At 49.6% G+C, this 19,145-nt stretch overlaps 1 protein-coding gene across 1 annotated transcript; it reads right to left on the bottom strand.

Moving 5' to 3' along the window:
* Window positions 1–223: 223 nt before the first annotated feature.
* On the bottom strand, window positions 224–3,658 carry FOXE1 (forkhead box E1). The gene has a single exon (XM_086683565.1). The coding sequence runs from the start codon at window positions 2,982–2,984 to the stop codon at window positions 1,866–1,868; it is 1,119 nt and encodes a 372-aa protein (XP_086539691.1). The 5' UTR covers window positions 2,985–3,658; the 3' UTR covers window positions 224–1,865.
* Between the last annotated feature and the right edge of the window lie 15,487 nt (window positions 3,659–19,145).

The raw sequence follows: 19,145 nt of genomic DNA, 5'->3' as shown, positions 1-19,145 counted from the left end.
CCAGCATCTAGACCCGTAGGGTCCAGTACGGTAGCCATCAGCCACATACTGCTATTGAGCACTTGGCATGTGGCTAGTCCAAATGTAGATGAGTTGTGAGTATAAATGCACTCCAGATTTTGAAGATTTAGTATGAAAAAGGTAAAATATCTCAACAAATTTTTATATTGATTATATGTTGAAATGATAGTTTGGCTATATTGGCTTAAATACAATATATTAGTTAATCTCAACTGTTTATTAATGTGGCTACTAGAAAATTTTAAATTACACGTGTAGTTTCCATTCTGGACTGTACTCATTTAGACAAATACCCGTCTGGACTGAATCACATTCGCATGCCTTTGTGAACAAGAGAGCACAATTCCCAAGATTAAAAATAAAAATTACCACTGGTTTTCAGTCTTTCTCACGCAACCCCCACCCCTTCGCTAGCAAGTTAACTACTCAGAAAGGTGCAGAGTTTCTCTTGCCAGAACTCACTCGATCAAAGATTTTTTATTAAAACAGTTCATCTGAACACTCAGGTTTATCTGAGAGCTGCATACCGAGCCTCTGAAGTATTTAACCCTGGAAATTTTGGTTCCAGAATAAAAACTTAACAAGGTATCTTAAGAGAAAGGTGGGAAAGCAGTTGAGTTTTCTCTGCTTTGGGTCAGCTTGATGTTTAAAACGAACGGATACAAAACAAAGTTAAAAATCCAGTTTCTTTCTAAAGCTTACTTCACTGACGGACCCAGTTAATTTTTCTCTTTCCTTTTTGTACTGCAGAGACTGCCAGGGATGGAAGAGCCACCTCAACAAGCCGAAACCAAAGGGCTGCCCTGAGTCCTGTCGTCTCTTTGAATTTTAGTTTTCCAATTTGGTGCAGGGTCACTTACTGAAACGAAAGCGTGGACAATGGACAAATGTATTTTTACCTGTCTCATTGGAAAACCCAATTTATGACCTAGCATAACAGCTGCCGAATGATCAGCACATCATGCTCAAAAGGTTCAAGAAATTATAATATAATTGCTGCCTGGAACCAATCCAGAGACTTCAGGGCAGGAGCTTGTCCTAAGCTCTGTTCCAGTTCTTGGGAATAGGGTCAGGCCCTGGGTGGCCCACCGATGCTGCCAGATTCGCAGGGCAGCATCCACGATGACGCGGCCCTTAAAGGCCATATGGCGTCGAATCCTGCAGCCCTCTTGTATGGCAGATGAAGAGACTGGGGATGTGGGCGATGGGATTAGGTCACACTCTGGAGCTGAGGCACAGTCTCCAGACTAAGAGCCAGGTCTGCAGTTCTCAAAGGCAGGGAAAACCAGCCCCAGGTCAAGAGAAGCAGAACCCTCCCCCCCCCCTTTTTTTTTTAAAGGAGGGGGCTACTTCTTTTGCAAACTCATCTTCCTCACCTTAAGGAAGGCGCTATTGGAGCCTTTGCTGTAGTAATCAAAGGCGCAAGAAGCAGAACCGTGTAAAAGGTCCGGCCGAGTTTCTTGCAATACGGGGATGAGTGAAGACATGGTGGTGATTCCCCACAGTTCAGACCTAGACTCTGGTGTACTCACTACGCTGCGCCCCCATTATCGCCACGTACCCTCCCCAGTAGAATGTGAAAGGCATGTCCTTTGGAGCTTCGCCTTACTGAGGGTCCTTTGTCCCAGTCCGTGGGCCCTCGCTGCCTCTCCCCACATCCTCCCATTTCCAAAGCGGACCTGTGTGTACGCGGTGCGCTGGGAGGCTATGTATGCCTCTCCTGCCCTCTCTGTCCCTTCCACGTGGCTCTCAAATCCTCTCTTCAGTCCTGTTCTCAGGTCTCAGGGAAACTTAGTTCATGTGGAGAGCCGAGGTATCTATGAATTTTCGACCGAAAGCTCGGCTCACATGGCGGACACATATCGATCCACCCCGCCAGGGTAGGCAGTCGCATGGCGAGCATGATAGGCGCCTCCACTGCCGGCTCCGAGCTGCCCCCCAGGATTGTAGCAAGGCCCCAGCGCTCCAAACTGGCCGGGCGATGTGCGCCCATAGAAGTCCACTGCGGTCTCAACGCCACCACTGCTGCCACCCGCGGGGGGCGAGGCGGGCCCCGCCAGCCGGCCAGCCGCTGCGAAGAGGGCACTGCCTGCGCCCTGCGGGTACGCGCCATCGGGGCCTGCGTAGGCGGCCGCGTAGGCAGAGGGGTTGGTAGGTCGGGCCCCCGCGCAGCCTGCAGGCTGGTAGCCGGTGGTGGCTGCAGAGGCGCTGGCCGAGGCAAAGGCGCAGGAACCCGCGGGCCCCGACGACGCGGGGCCCAGTTCTGGGCTGAGTGGCCGTTCAGGCACCAGGCCGAAGACGCGGCACGGTCCTGGCGACGCAGCCGGGTAGTAGACAGGGGGCGGCGCGGTAAGCGTCGGCGGGGCATAGCCTGCGTAGACGGCGCCGGGGTAAGACGGGCGCGCAGCGGGCACTGCTCCCGGGAAGATGGCGGCAGCGGCGGCGGCGGCGGCAGCGGCGGCGGCAGCCGCCGCGTCGTGCATGTAGGCTGGGTAAGTGGAGAGGTCCGAGCGCTTGAAGCGCTTGCGGCGGCGCAGGAAGCTGCCGCTCTCGAACATGTCCTCGGCGTTGGGGTCGAGCGCCCAGTAGTTGCCCTTGCCTGGACGGCCAGCCTCGCGCGGGATCTTGAGGAAGCAGTCGTTGAGCGTCAGGTTGTGGCGGATGCTGTTCTGCCACTTTTTGGGGTTGTCGCGGTAGAAGGGGAAACGCTCCGTAATGAACTTGTAGATGCCGCCTAGCGTGAGGCGGCGCTCAGGCGCGTGCGCAATGGCCATGGCAATGAGCGCAATGTAGCTGTAGGGTGGCTTTCCGCGCTGCAGGGGGCGCTTCCGCCGACGCCCACCGGTGCCGCGACCCGTGGCCTCCGTTGGGACCCCGGTCGCCGCCTCACTGCGCTCCTCCTTCACGGCCGCCAGCACCTCCGTCTGAGGCGGCGGCGGCGGCGGCCGGCTCTCAGCCGTCATGGCGCAGCCGTCCCGCGTCCTGGGCGTCCCGCCGCCCGCTACTGTCGAGGGGCGGGGGCGGGTCTCGGAGGCTGCGGGGCCGGGCTGCTGGCCAAAGGAGTGGGCCCTGGACCCCTCTGCAGAGAGCTCTGGGAGTCCTTGCGGGCTGGCACTCGGAGCACAGCTTCTCCAGGGGTGCGCTGGAGTCTTGGCGCTCTCGGTTTCCGGGCTGGCTCGGGGCAGACGGAGGCTCAGGAGTGTCCCGCCCACCGACGGCTCTGCTCGTGTTCTGCAGCTCGAGGCCAGGAGCCGGCAGCGGTGTCGGGAGCAGGACTAGGCCCTAGTCGCGGTCTGAAGGGCCCTTTGCGCGCTGGTGCCAGGCGGTCAAGGGGCCCGGAAATGGTCCAGGGCTGGGGCGCCTGCAGCTGGTCTGTGCCTCCCGCTGACCTGGGGCTAACCGTCGTCGAGTCCTGCGCCCAGAGGAAGCTGCGGGCCGGAAGGCCTGAAGCGAGGGCAGTTAGTGCAGACTTGAGGCACTCCGGTGGGGGCTGCCTAGACCGCGCCTGTGCGGCCCAGCCGGTGGAGGGTAAAGAGGCGAGCTGCAGGCGCAGCGCGGCGACTGTTCCTCTCCGCAGCTTTGGCCTCCGGCCGCCGAGACCGCAGGCGAGGCGCTCCCTTGCACACACCCGGACGGCTCCTCCCTCCACCGGCTTCTCTCCTTAAAGGCGCCAGGAAGCTTGGGGCGGCGCCCCGTCCCCGCCCGCCCCCCGACCGCCCGCCCCCTGGGCCCGCGCGCACCTCTGCGGGTGGGAGCAGCGGTGGAGGCGCGGCGGGAGCCCCACAACGTCAGAGCTGGGAGGGCTCTCGGAGACCGCCGGGGACGGCCTCCCTACGCGCCGACGGGGAGACTGAGGCCGGGAGAGGCCGGGAACCGTCTCGGGAGACCTCGGCGCCGGAACTCAGAGCTTCTGGACTTTACCAGCCTCTGCAGAGGGCTGGGGCCCGCAGTGAAAGGACAGGCTCGCTTCATTTTTTATTGTCCAGAGAGGGTGAGAATTGGCGGAGGGGGCGCTTGGTTCTTGTGGGACAGGGGATGGGGAAGGGAGACCTTCCAGGTGGCTGGCTCTTAAGATATTTCAAGGATGATTTTCAAACCCCAGTCAGGGCTGCCTTGCCCATTGCCCGTCCAGTCCCTCATCTTTCAGACGGGGATTCCAAGGCCCTATAGAGGAGGTGACTTGCCCTGGCCTCACCGCGACTTTGCCGGCTAGCGGAGTCTCACACTTGCGTCTCTGTTAGGACTGCTCTTTGCCCCCTCTGTGCCTGAGGCAGCCACTTTCTCTTTTTGAGCCCCAGGTTCCTCGACTGCACGGAGGGTTTGCACCTCAAGAGACCTTCCGTTATCGACATTTAGGGAAAGGCCACCCCACCCCCACCATCTGTCTTTGGGTGACTCAGGACCCCTCTATATGACGGAAAGTGGCACACAGCTTAAAGAGGAAGAAGGCTAGGCTTCTGTCCTCTCGTAGTAACCTCCTCCTCCAGTTCACCCAGGCCAGGGAGGGTTCCGCGTGGCTCCCAGGACCCCCGGGGGCCTTCCCGCAGAGGGGCGCGAGGGCTGCGAGAGGCTGGGGCCGAGGTGAGGGCGCTCCAGGTGGGCACGTCTCCCGGGGGAAAGGACGGGCAGGGGGGACCCGTTTGCTTCGCGGGTGTCCGGTTTCTGAGTTCGTTTCCGGCCATCCCCCAGGGCGGGATCTCCCGCCTTAAGCGAGAGAGACTCCCAGCTGCGGCCGCCCCATTAGCCTCGGTTCTCTTTGTGGTCTTGCACAGGGACACCTCGGGCCCGTCCTTTGTCCCAAGCGGGGCCTCAATTTTCTCCTCTGTGAATTGGGGGCGGGAGGGCATATGCAGACCTCGGAGGAGGCTCCTTCTGCCCTTAGGAATCCGGGCCTTAGCGCCGACTCCAGAGATTCCAGCCGGGGTGCAGCTTTCCGCGGGGCTGTGGGTGTAGGGCGTGGCGGAGCGAGTCTCCAGAGCGCGGGCGACACGTCCTCCAGGGGTTTTAGTCGCGTCCTTCGTGGCGGTGAGCTCTCTGTGGGTTGAGCCCCGCTGAGCATTGGGCAAGTACCTTCGGAAGAAAGAGGCAGAGAGCCCCATCCCCGCTTGGCGGATCCGGGTTTGTAAACAGAAGCGCGGTTTGCATGTAGACCTTCCTCAGCGAATGGGCCCTCGAACGACTGGAGAGTGCTTTTTCACTCGTTCAGCAAAACTCTGTTTCCTTCTAACAAAGTAACGAAAATGCGAAAATCCAGATTTCGATGTTACATATTTTTTGTTGTAAAATGGGGAAAAAAGTTTAAAACAATTTTATTTTAACCAGATCACATCATAACAATATTTCAGTACTGAATTTTGTGGTTCTATTTTTAATGTTCTATTTTTAATTTTGGACCACTATCCTAACGTGTTTCCATAAATCAAATAATGTGATTCTGTAATTCTAAGCGTCCATGACCAGAAGCCTAAGCTCTTTAACTGTGATTATATTCCTATGACTTTAAGCTTCTGGTCAAATGTAAAAGTGTAGTCCTCATAATGAGATGCTGGGACTAAGATTTTGTGCCTGAAAATATGATGCTACTACTGGGAGCTGCGACTTCCTTAGTTTTTAGATATTTTCATAACTCTGAAGTATATATTACTTAATTTGAATTCCTGCCTAAGAATGTCTGATTAGAAGATTTGGGTCCTATAAATCCACACCTCTATTCTTTCTTAATTCCAAAATGTTGGTAGTACTGGATCCAAAGAATTACCAAATGTCAGTACTGCATCCACTATTCTGTAACTCAAAAACTCTAATTCTGATAATTCTTATAATATTTGTGACCGTATGCTTTAATGGTTGGTCCTATGACTTTATGAGTCTTTACTTTTAAGCCCCAATGGCTATAGTTAGAAGCCTCGTGTCTCAGGATATCTTGATCCTCAAAGTTTTGTGTCTGTGAGCCCATTCTTCTAGAATCCTGACTCCTCTTTCTCGGATTTTGCTGCTACAGAGCCACACCTGTGTGTGCATCAGACCAAGTGTTAGCATCCTGAGATTAGAATTCCTAAGGTCAAGATTTTCATGATCAAAGGAGCCTTAAGATTCTATTCCATAGACGTTTTATTTTAATAATACATTTCAAAATTTTGTGCTTTGAAGATTCCAAAAACCCATGATGCAAAATTTGAATTAAATGAGTTTACTGTTTGGATGAAAACTTATACAAATTGATCCCCCTTGATGCCTGGGCATTTTTTCCCCTTTTCTCTGGTCAAGTCCTCCCTCTTCTCTGGTGCAGTGTTCCTTAACATTTGTGGGGGCAGCAGACATCACTGACAACCATTTGGAAGCTTGAAGATCATCCTCCTAGTTTAGCAGGGGTGGGTTGGTGCCGGTGTGGGCGGCTGCTGGGTGATTTCCATCTCCTTTGCACCTGCTTCCAGCCCTGCGTGTATTCCTCTTTTGGGAAAACCCCAAAGGCCATTTTACATTCAGTTTTTAGGGGGACGGCGGGGGGGGGGGGGGTGGGATGCTGGTGGTTTGTAGGAGACCTTGCAGCTCTTCTCCCAACAACTACTTTCCCCAGTTTTAAAGTGTCCTTGGAGGGTTTGTAAATAAAAAGGAGGGGATCCACAGAGTTATGGAAAATTCCTCCATATCTCTTGACCCAAATGATGCAGATGCAAAGGTAACTAGCTCTTCTCCCTAAGGAAATCTTGGAAATACAAGCCGGAAGGAAACTAGGCCCAGATTGCCAAAGGGATTGCTTAAAGTCTTGCAGAGGTGGTAGTGAGCTGCAAGGGAAACTTGCATCTTGGGCTCCTTATCTCCTGGGCCCACAGCCTCTGTGTCTTTCCCTGAGCTCTCAGAGCCTCAGTTGTGCTTACTGGCCTGGACTGGGTCACTCTCCTAAGCAAATGACAATGGAAACTTCAGGTCCTGATGCTTGCAAATCAGATCCAAGAATCTTGGGACCTTAGGAATACAGTGACCTCTGTTTGGTTTACTCTGGGACAATCAGTCAGGGTCAGCAGGCTGTATGGCTTCAGAGAACATCAGAACAAGACACTGCCACAAAGGGGGCCCGTGTCACACTCATTACTGGCCCAGAGGACTTGAGCCATCTGCTACTCTTTCAGACCTCAGTTTCCCCATCTGTGAAGTGGGACATCTCCCACCTGTTGCCCTTCTTCCGGAGAAAAGAGAGGATGGAGTAGGACGCGTCACTGACCCGTGATTGTTTTCTCCGCCTTTTAAATTGTTTTCAGGGCAAAACTTCGATCTGGGGGGAAAAAAAGCTGCTGGGGGAAAGTTAAGTCGTTCTCACTTATGGACGGAGATAAGACGCACTCCTTGAAGAAGCAGCGGTTGATTAAAGTTCAACGTTTTCGGCAGTTTAGCCCAGGGTGTTTAGACTTCCAGGCCCCTTGGGTGTGGTTTCTTTCCACGCATAGCGCGGCTCAGGGACCCCTGGAGCTGGGTCGGGGCAACCGGACTCTGAGCCATTGGCTCACTTAAACTCCGTGAACGCAGAATTATAGTCACTGCCGGAGACAGATTGGAGGAACTGGGGCCCAGAGAGGGGTGCCCTCTGCTTCCCGCCACCCTGCCTAGCTAGCACTGCCAGCAGCCTTCCGACTCACCCCCACGAAGCACCTCGCGTCGTTCTTTGCTCCCAATCCCTGCTCCACAACCTTTTCCCAACCCTGCCCGCCAGTCCCCGTGGCGGGGAGCTCAGGAGCCAACTCGGACATCCAGGAGCTCAGCCGTGGCGGCGAATAGGGCAAGCTGGCTCCGAGAGCGCGCGGACTTGGCCCACCGCGCACGGCGAGTCTGGGGCAAAGTCCAGCCTGAGCTCTGCCTCCACCTTGCCCGCGCCCCACTCTCTCAGGCGCTCAGCGCGCGTTCCCCGCCAGGACCGAGGAACTCTAGGCGCGATCCTCGTAGGCTCAGAAGGAGCCGGCCGCCGGGCGGGAGAGAGGTCGGCGTTGGCGGTGGACTCTCCTGGGAAAGCGGAGGACCCGGTCTGAGATGGCAATGAGAACAACAGCCTGGGTCTTCTCAGCCTGGCCGGCGGGCGCACGTCCGTAGATTCTGGCACCGTGGGCGCAAGAGCAGCGCTCTGGGATCGTCGGGCGTCCGGGTTTGTTAGGTTTTTCCGTGCTCTATGTACGGCTTTGGGACTCGGAGAAGCCCGCAATTGGCACGTAAAATTATGGATGTTTATGTTGGGAGATAGAGTTCCTGGTTTGCAAGACAATCTCAAAAGGGCTGTTGATTACATTCTAATTCAACCACCTGAGGCACACAGGAAGAGACCGGGACCTGTTCCCCCTCTTCAAGCCAGGCTTGTCCTAGAACCGAGGCCTCCGATTGGGATCCTTGATGCCCCCTGCCGCCTGGCACTTGAGTTCATCAGGATGGTTTGCTGATAGCTGGGTCCAGGCCCCCCGGGTGGGGAGTGGGGTGGGGCTGGGGTGGTTAGAGCTTGGCACGGTGCCTCAGGCAGGCCCCTCTGAGAACCCAATACCGCTGGCTGGCTGGTTGCTCAGGGCCATGGTCTGGGGAACTGGAAGACAGTGTATCCCGGAAGCATGTGCAGGTGGTCCAACTCTCCTCTGGCCTCTTTCCTTAGGGCATTTTTGGGCTTCTGTATATCTCCAGGCCTGGGAGTGTGTGTGTCTCTCTCCGGTCTCACCATCTGTCTTTCTGCCTCTGTGTATGAGTAAGACCGCGCCCATCTTCCCCTTCCAGCCCGCTGGTGGGAAGTAAGGGGGGCTGCACACTCCAGCCAGGGCCAGGCTGCCCACGCCAGTCTCTTCCCTCCCAGGGGATGGTGTGGACAGCGGCAAGGAGGGATGGAGGGACGTCCAGCCAGGAGGATGCGACAGCTGGTGGGCGTCCTGATCCTTGGCCTTTCTGCCCAAAGGCCTCTCAGAGTCCCTCACTACCCCCCACCTCTGCTGAGGTGAAGGGACACAGAGTAATCTGGTGCCAGCCTTCCAGACAAGTCTGAGGCCCCAAACTGTCCTCAGTAGGGCACTCCCACTGTCTGTCTCTGCAGAAACCAAGCCACTTGGCTGCTTAAAGATCCTCCGTGGCTCCCCTTGATCCAAGGCCAGATCACATGCCCCTTCCTTGGCCTGGCTACACAATGCAGCCCCTTCCCACCTGTCCTCTTTTACTTGGTCTCCACTGCCCCCAACTTCGGAGTACTTCCAGCAAGTGTTCTCCAGTTCCCTTGGGTAAGTTCACGCCCTCAGACTGGAAAAGCTGCCCCCATCCCCACCTCAGCTTAAACGTCTCCTCTTCTGGGAAGTCCTCCTTTTTATGCCTGAGTAAGTCGAACACTCCCTTTTTGAACCTGCCCCAGCATGTTTGGATTTGGGCACTTGTCACATGTTTGGTGGTGTAATGATTTGGTTAATGTGACTGTTCTTCTCTGGGAGCTCCTTCGTGGCAGGAACTGGGATCTCATGGAGCTGGGCACCTGGGTCACAAACATAGGGCCTGGCACAAGGTACAATGTGGCCCTGATGTGAGAGCCAGTTACTTAGAGTCACCCGCTCCTGGGTCACTTCCTGTTTCTACCTCTTCCTAGCTCTGTGACCTTTGGCAACTTAGCCACTCTCAGCCTCAACTTTTCAATCTATAAAATGGGGATGATACTAATGTCATAAAAGAGTTGTGAAGGTTACTGATATCGCAGTACTCTTCTATGTGCACACTGTTTTAAAACTCTTTACATACTTTAAATACATGAATGTATCATGACACCTGCAGATCTCAGGCTTGTCACTAACTGGACCTTGGGGGTACATCCAGGAGAGCGGGCAGAGCACTGGATCTGAAAGGCGTGATTAGATATGCCATCTAGCCTGGTGTATGTCTACAGAAAGAGGGGTGTCACAGGTAATAAGCAGGAAATGAGGGAAGGGCCTTGGGTTTGCATGCAGTCTGGGTTTCTGCCCAGGCAGATCTGGCCCAACCTTTTGGCAGGAGGGTGGGGGAAGGCTTCAGCATTGGGCTGGGTATATTCATAGGCATATTCTTTAGTTCTGAAACTGTCCATGTGCTCCACCCATAGGGTAGGACTCCAGGGGCTGTGGGGCCAGTTAGGGGATCTGGGCTTGCCCTCCTGATTGTGTTTGGACATGCTCCAAAAGTAGGGAGGAGGTGAGAGACTGCTGCTGGGGTCCCTTTAGGGGCTCTTACCTTCTGTGGGTGGTGTATGTGGCTTTCTATATTTCCTGAGCTCTGGCCTAGGGCTTTTTCAACGTTCTAACTTTCTCATAGACGCCTACTATTTCCTATTTGTGGTTTGTGGAGCTGCCTCTGATTGTGAGCACAGTTTTCTGGCCAGGGATGATTGGGATTGGCTTTACCCAATGAATAAGATGGTGCAGACTCAGATAAGCAGCTCCATCTCGTTTAGGTTCGCTTTGCTGACCATCTCCTAGTATTCCTCCTTCCTTGGGAAATGGGTTTCTGTCGTCTATGGTATTGAAAAAAAAAAAAAAAAACAGACTAGCAGCAATGGAAGATTTTCACCAAGAAGAAAAGAGTGTGTCCTTCAACACCACACCCTAGTTCTGTTCAGCATTTTGTCCACAATTTAGAAAACATAGAAGGCAAGCTGATCGAGCTTGTGGCTGACCACGCTGAGGTGCTGATGCTGGTAGCTGATAGATGCAAGACTCAGAATAATCACCAGTTTGGGAGACTGAGCCAAAACCAACAAAGGAAATATTTTAAAAACTGTTATGAAAACATTGTAACATTACAGGAGACAAAACAGGAAGAAAAAAGTCACTCACATGCCAATTACCTATCATTCACCTACTAGGTTTTCCTATGTTCTGTTTTTTTTTCTCCTTTGTATTCTTACACATGTATGTATGTTTGCATAGGTGTTATCATTGTATATGTACAATTCTGTAGACTTTGTACACAACGCATTTGCATTATTTTGTAAACGTAACTACATGTTGCCCCTTACTTTCCATTTTTCATCTATAATTGTGAATAAAATGGTCTAGTGTTGATTTAACCCTGTCATACTGGCTGGGCAATTAGGTAATTCCCAATACCTTTGATATAGGTGGTCCTACTATGAAGGTGTTTGTATAAAGAACTTCTTATTTCTTTTGAAATATCCTTTAAGATAAATTCCTAAGAGTAAGATTTGTGGTACCAGCTCTAAATATAATGCTACCAAATTGCCTCCAGGTCTTGCAACTTACCATAATCAAGATAATCAAGGGGCGCCTGGGTGGTCAATCAGTTAAGTGTCCGACTTTGGCTCAGGTCATGATCTTGTGCCCTGTGCGTTCTAGACCTGTGTTGGGTTCTGTGCTAACAGCTCAGAGCCTGGAGCCTGCTTCGGATTCTGTGTGTGTGTCTCTCTCTGCCCCTCCCCTACTTGTGCTCTGTCTGTGTGTGTCTCTCTCTCTCAAAAATAAACATTAACAAATTTTTTAAATAAAAAAATAATCAAGATAATTAACATATCCATCACCCCTAAAATTTCCTTGTACCACTTGTGATTGATTTATCTGCCCCACCCTGCCACCATCCAAAGGCAATCACTGATCTCCTTCTGTCACTATAGACTATTTTACATTTTATAGAATTTGTATAAATGGAATAACACACTGTATTCTTTTTGTCTGGCTGCTTTCACTCACCATATTTATTTTGATTCTCATCCATGTTGTGATATCAATATTCAATTCCCTTAATTTTTTTTTTTTTTTGCTAAATAGTATTCTATTATAGGGATACATCACAATTTGTTTATCTTTTCACTTGTTGGTGGACATTTGGATTGTTTCCGTTTTTGGCTTTTACAAACAAAGCTGCTATGAATAGTTGTGTAGAAGTCTTTGTGTGGCCACATGTTTTTATTTCTCTTGGGTAAATACCTAAGAGAGGAATGGCTAGGTCAGAGATGGGAGATGTATGTTTAGGTTTTTAAGAAATTGCCAAACTTTTGTCACAAAGTGGCTGTATTTCGTTCATTTCTACTAGCAGTATATGAGAGAATTCTAGTTGCTCTGTCTCCTTACCAACATTTGATATATTCAGTCTTTTAAAATTTTACCCTTTTTAGTGAGTATGTGCTGGCATCTCAGTGTAGCTTTAATTTGCGTTTCCCTCATGACTAATAATATATTTATTATTTATTGCTGTGTAACAAATTACCCCCAAATCATCGGCTTAAACAGCAAACATTATCTCACAGTTTCTCTGGGCTGGGAATCTGGGTGTGGCTTAGCTGGGTGTGCCTAGCAGAACTGACCCATCTGAGTTTGAAATTGCTTTGGAGTGATGCTGGTTGCAGGAAGAGTGGAGAGGGGAACTGAATGGACAAAGGGCTGGAAACGAGGGCAGAAGAAAACTGAATTAACAGACTGGAAAGAATTATCCTTCAGAACAAGGTAGTGGTTCTGAGCCAAATGTCAGGCTGTAGCTCTCCTACAGGTTGGAGGAGTTTGTTCCTGATGATTCTGGGAAACAGAACATTTGTTGAGCAGGGTACCTGTATCAGGATCTATATGTTAGTTCATTTAATCAGTCCACGGAACAGTCCCATTTTACAGATTTAGAAATCAAGATCTGAGAGGTCAAATAAAACTTGGCCAAGTCTGTATACCTGAGGTGGATTTAAGCTCTGTCTGTTTCTTGCCAGACACTGAGGTCTTTTATCACAGTACCCTAGTATATTCATGTATTATTACACTTCTGCCTCGGCCTCTCTGTATCCTTTGCCTCCAGGGCCAGTGAGATTTCTCTGAGCAAGTTCTAGTGGTCAGTAAGGAAGTCCAACTCCTCCATCACTCAAGTCTCTAGTTGTGGTAGCCTGGGTTCTCTTTGGAGCTTGAGCTGTGTTGCAAAACCTCCCACCTTCCCCCATGTCTGACAGGCTTCAGTGGCTTCTGTAAGGTTGGCCTCACTCAGTAAGAGGACTGTAGGTCTTAGCTCTGGCTACCTCCATGAATGATTTTTGCCCCATAATGAAAGTCACTGTGGCCTGGCCCAATATGTCCTCTGCCCTGTCAGCACCCCCTGTTATACGGTTATAACACCCATAGACACAATGCATCTTGGATGTGAAACCACTTCAAGTTTTAGCTCCAAGTGGTGAGTGGGTTTGAGAAGGTCCAATTTCCTCTCCAGCTTTAGTTTCTTCAGCTGTCAAATCAAGGAGGAAGATCTGGTTGGCAAGATTAGTACCCCATGGAAGAAAAGACTACAAAGTCTGCTCCAGTCTCCAAGAGAATTAGACATTGTCTATTGATTACCTCATTCACAGGTCTTCATTAAAGCTGTGTCACAAATAAATGCAAATTCATTTACAGATGATACTGAAGTTTTGGTCATTTTTTGGACATGAAACATTTCTCAATGTTTATAAAAAAAGTGTATCTAGGGGCGCCTGGGTGGCGCAGTCGGTTAAGCGTCCGACTTCAGCCAGGTCACGATCTCACGGTCTGTGAGTTCGAGCCCCGCGTCGGGCTCTGGGCTGATGGCTCAGAGCCTGGAGCCTGTTTCCGATTCTGTGTCTCCCTCTCTCTCTGCCCCTCCCCCATTCATGCTCTGTCTCTCTCTGTCCCAAAAATAAACAAACGTTGAAAAAAAAATTAAAAAAAAAAAGTGTATCTACCTTACATGTATGTGTGCATGTTTTGAGAACTGTGGAATTTATACTTGTTAAGAAAATCATTTGTCAAAATGATTGAGAAGCACTAAGAGATTCTCTATCATCTCTCTAGCCCGATGGAGTAATATTAAACATATTTAACAACTAGGATGTTATTCAATGAGTGTAAAGTTACAGTGATAGAAGATGAGTAAGTTATAGAGATGTGCTGTGGGACATAGGGCCTACAGTTAACAATACAGTGTTGTGCACTTAAAAATTTGTTAAGAGGCTACATTACATGTTAAATGTTCTTATCGCCCACACAGGTACAATGATTCTTTTGGAGGAGATAGATGTGTATGTTATTTGGGGTGATAGTATTCACTAGTGTATCCAAACTCATCGAAATGTGTGCACTAACTGTGTGCTATTTTTTTGTGTACCTATTATACCTCAATAAAGCTGTTAAAAAAAAAAAAAACAACCAACAAGACAGGGGTATTGACCAATCAGAATGTATGCACTGTAACACCTGGCAATCAGAATGAAGGACTGCACTACAGCATCCCTCCCCAGTGTTTCAAGCTTTAACCCTTTAGTTGTAGATTCTTTGTGTTTCCGGAGAATCCCAAGTGAGGTCCTGAGACAACCAAGACAGCTGGGAGCATGGGTAGGGGTGGGGGTGGGAGTTTGGGCAGTCACTGTTTATCTATGGCGCATCTCAGTATTTCGGTGTCTCAGTGTTCAGCGATTGCATGTGGGTCATCCTTCCAACTGCTGCGCCAAGATGGCATATGATGCCTGACCTTGGACTTTTGGGCTCTTACATCCCTGTACAGCTGACTTTCCATGGCCAGAGCCCACCTGGTAGCAGTGCACTGCACCAGCCTACCCCAAATTTGACTTGAAAATGCTGGGCAGTTTTCCACCCAGGTGGTAAACTTGTGACCCTCCAAATCTGGTTTCGGTGGACTGAGTTAATCTCCTCTTCACTACCTGTGTACAAGTGAGCTGTGTAAAGGAAAGAGGCAGGATTTGGGGTCAGGAGTTGGTTTTGGGTTCACATCTCAATTCTGCTGCTTTTCTCCATATACCTTCTGGGGATGAAGTCCTCCAGGATTTCATTCCTGTGACCTCAGCTTTGTAGTCAGTTAATGAGATGGTGACATCTGTCCTGTCCCTCTCATAGGGTTGTGTTGAGGTTTAAATGACAGGAGGGAGGGGAAGTGCTTTGCGAACTGTAAAGCACTGCACATAGGGCGCCTGGGTGGCTCAGTCGGTTAAGCTTCCAACTTGGGCTCAAGTCATGATCTCAAGGCTTGTGAGTTCGAGTCCCTCGTCAGGCTCTGTGCTGACAGCTCGGAGCCTGGAGCCTGCTTCGGATTCTGTCTCCCTCTCTCTCTCCCCCTCCCCCATTCATGCTCTGTCTCTCTCTGTCTCTGAAAAATAAATAAACATTAACAAAAATTAAAACTCTGTGCACACATGAACAAGTCTCTGTTCCATAGACTAGATCTGACTGTTGAGAATGTTGTTTGTCTGCTTCTGATTGAATTGGGGATTACGGATCTGAATGTTCCCTGACTATTCTCAAATGTGACCATAATACAGCTCCAGCTTTTTATGAGGAGAGGGAGGGTGGGTTGCAGAAAGTGAATCTTTCTTTTCCCTTAACTCTGCAATATCAGAGCTGACATTGGCTGCTAGAGAGTACCTAATTCATCTCCTTCATTTAATTTTTTTAATGTTTATTCATTATTTTTGAGAGAGAGAGAGAGAGAGACCAGAGGAGGGGCAGAGAGAGAGGGAGACACAGAATCTGAAGCAGGCTCCAGGCTCTGAGCTGTCAGCACAGAGCCCGATGTGGGGCTTGAACTCAAGGACTGTGAGATCATGACCTGAGCCAAAGTCAGATGCTTAACTGAATGAGTCACCCAGGCACCCCTCATCCCCTTCATTTTCTAAATGGGGTTGCTGAGGTCCAGAGAGGGCCAGTGAGTGGCCCAAGGCCACACAGTGAGTGAGTGATGGAGCCAGAACCAGGTCTGATGCCCTTCATCACAACATGTGATGTGTCTTGTGGCAAACCACTCATTCACATTTTCATTCATTCAACAGCATTATTGCATCCCTACTCAGTGCTGGGTTGTGTGCCATTTTGGGGGTAGACAAGCCAGGTGCAATTCTGCTCTCTAGTTGCTCAGGACACAGGGCAGAGAATGCTCTTTCCGAGTCCTAAGAGGGGACCAGATAAAGTGTTATCCCTGTAGGTCGGGCAACCTCTTCTGGGGATGGGGGTGGTTTTTGAGAACAGTCAGAAAGTGTGGTAATGAAGCTCGGTGATGCCACCCTAACACAAGTGAACAACCAACCATCCTCACCTGCCTGTCTTGTTCAGTTTGCCCCAGCCGTTCACATTGCAGATGCAGGTGCTGAGTCCCCAGGAAGGAAAGGGACATGGCAAGGGGCACAGAACTAGAAGGTGCCAGTGCCACTTTGAAAACAGAGTGTGATGCCAAGGCCTTGTGGATCTTGTGAAATGGTCCAATTTAGGTAGGAAGAGCACGGGTTTGGGTGCTGAAGATACCTGGGTTCCAGTCCCAGCTCTGCCATCTCCCAGCTGTGTGAGTTTGGGCAAGTTACTATTTTGGGGACTGTTTTCTCATGTGCAAAATAGAGATCACGGGGTACTTACCTTACAGGGCTCCTGTGAAGGTGAAATCAGTGCCTGGGAGCAGAGCTCCTAGCTAGTGTCCGGCGTGCGGTGAGTACCTGATTTGTGTTTTTCTTTGCTGTCCTACCAGCCCTTGATGTGGGTGGCTTGTCAATAGCTGAGGACCCAAGCACTCCTGGCCATCTGCGCCTGAGTCCTGTGCTTTCATGGAGAAAGGTCTGGAAGATGTTCCTCAGTTGAATAATAAGGGTGGTGGCAAAGGTAGGGTTCGCTGAAGGCTCAGGCTTGAAAGCTGGGCCCTCTCCCCCAAAGTGCTCTTTTGGGCTCTCTGTCTCTCCCTGTCTCTGCCTGTCTGTCTCTCTCTCATGGGTAGGGCCTGCTCAAAGCTCCCTTAGGCCCAGTTTGGATGCCCGGAGTTGCTGCCATGCCTGACTGCACGGGCTGTCAGTTTTGCCTCGTTCCTGCTGCATTCCGGCTTCGTATGTCAGCACCTCATGAAAATCTTCCAGGTCCTGGCTTTGAATAGCCCCTTGGCTGCCTGGGAGTGAAGAGGCTGCCTCTGTTTTGCCTGTCAAATCATCTGCTTTGTCTGTCTACGGGCAGGTAAGCCGGGTCCCCTTACATAATACCGACCGGGCCATCACTGTCAGGGCTGATTTTGTCCTGCTCAGGCTGAACAAACAGCCATTCAGACCCACCAGCAGAGGCCATGCGTGGCAGGAGCTATTCTTCTGATGCAGTTTGATGACAGGCTCTGAGCAGATGCGGAGTGCCCCAGTGGGGAGGGAGCTGAGCTCCGACTTGCCTCTCCCAGCCACTGCAAATCCTCCTTTCCTAGCTGAGTCAAACCTTCCAAAGGACTCCCACGTTCCCTCTTTGCTCGCTGGGCATGCAATACAGGGAGTGGGCAAAAGGAAACGAGAGGGGGACCCTGATATACAAAGAAAACATACGGAGAGCCTGATAACCTGCCAGATTTCTTCCTTTGCCGTAACTGCCACGGGCTCTGGAACAAATTTAGTACTGGAGGCAATAATTACCTCATCCCAATCGCCCGATAACATCTTATTTATTTATTTATTTATTTATTTATTTATTTATTTATGTACTTACTATTTGAGAGAGAGAGAGTGCGCCTTGAGTGGGGGAGGGGCGGAGAGAGAGAGAGAGAGACACAGAGAGAGAGAGAGAGAGAGAGAGAGAGAGAGAGAGAGAGAGAGAGAATCTCAAGGAGGTTCTACCCTGTCATCACAGAGCTCCATCTCAAGAACCATGAGATCACGACCTGAGCTGAAATCAAGAGTCGGACACTTACCCAACTGAGCCACCCAGGTGACCCCCCCCATAACATTTTTAATCAATCTTTCTTTAATGTATTTTTTATTATGGTAAAATACACATAACATTAAAGTTACCATTAATGACATTTGGTACATTCACATGCTGTGCAACCATTGCCCTTCTCTAGCTACAGAACTTTTTTTTATCACCCCAGAAGGAAACTGTTTACTCATTAAGCAGTCATTTTCCATTCATTAACTTTTGAGACAGCACAAGTATCCTTGTGAAGGGTAGGGTAGGGTAGGGTGTATGGTCTGTAAACGAAAAGAATAAGAAGAGACAAAGCATAAATTTCATTGCATCAGCTGGACACATTAACTTTTTATTTTATTTTTCCACATTCACTTTTGTTTCATTCTCTTCTTTGTTCAGTTAGGGACTCAATTATGGCTTATTTCTGATTTGGCTGTGTCATTCTAAATTCCCTCCTTTCTTCTCCCTGCCTTTCCCCTCCTCCTTCTTCCCTTCCTTCAGAACTTCAGATCTACTATCTAACCTACCTATCTTCTCTCTCTCTCTCAAAAAACTATTATCTGTCATCTATCTATCTATCTATCTATCTATCGATCAATCATCTGTCTATAATCTCATCCATCTAACTTCCTACTCTCCATCCATCTATCTGTACCTCTCTTTGTAAACCTAGATCATTGGCTCTCAGCCCTCCACATTGGAATCACCTGGTAGGGTTTTAAAATCTACTGATGCTTGGGTCCCATCTCAAGCCAGTTGAAATGGAAACTCTTGTTGTAGGACCTAGGCATCGGCATATTTTTTAAGAGCTCTCCCAGGTGATTCTGATGCATAGTAAAGGTTAAGAACTATTCATCTAAATTAGCCTCCCTGATACTTATCCTTCTGCAGAAACTTCTTATTTCAGTTTTGGTCCTCTTTTGGGTTTTTTTGTTTGTTTACTTTTGTTTTTTTGTTTTGTTTTGTTTTTTACATACATGTTTACCACAATAATGCTGTATAATCTTTTAATAATATGTATAAACAATTTACTATGACTGAAATCATTTTTAGGAGCAATATTTTAAAGCTGCCTGTGGGTGCCTGGGTGGCTGGGTCAGTTGAACATCTAACTCTTGATGTCAGCTCAGGGCTTGATCTCAGGGTTTTGAGTTCAAGCCCCATGCTGGGCATGAAGTGTACTTAAAAAAATAAAAAACATAAAAAAGGCTGCCTAGTATGCTATTAACATATGTTACATTTATTTATTCAGCCTCCTGTTGGGATTTTGATTAGTATTGTATCAAGTCTATAAATGAATTAGGGAAACTTTGTGTACATTTCATATATATACCTAATTTAATTTAAAATTCTGAGGTTTCGAACATATACAAAAACAAATACGATGTCCCCCTGGGTACCCGTTGCCCAGCTCCAACAACTATCAGTTGTATTCAGTTCTGTCCCATGCATATCCCCATCTTATTCTACTATCCTAGTATTTTGAAACAAACCCCAGAC

The sequence above is a fragment of the Puma concolor genome, chromosome D4 (genome assembly GCF_028749965.1).
Source record: "Puma concolor isolate L17-30 chromosome D4, mPumCon1.1.hap2, whole genome shotgun sequence".
Classification (NCBI taxonomy): Eukaryota; Metazoa; Chordata; class Mammalia; order Carnivora; family Felidae; genus Puma; species Puma concolor.
Note: the sequence above shows the minus strand (reverse complement) of the source record. Positions and strands in the feature narration are given on the sequence as shown.

What these genes read in the sequence shown, in the direction of transcription:
- FOXE1 (XM_086683565.1), bottom strand. Translation starts at nt 2,984, where the DNA reads ATGACGGCTGAGAGCCGGCCGCCGCCGCCGCCGCCTCAGACGGAGGTG.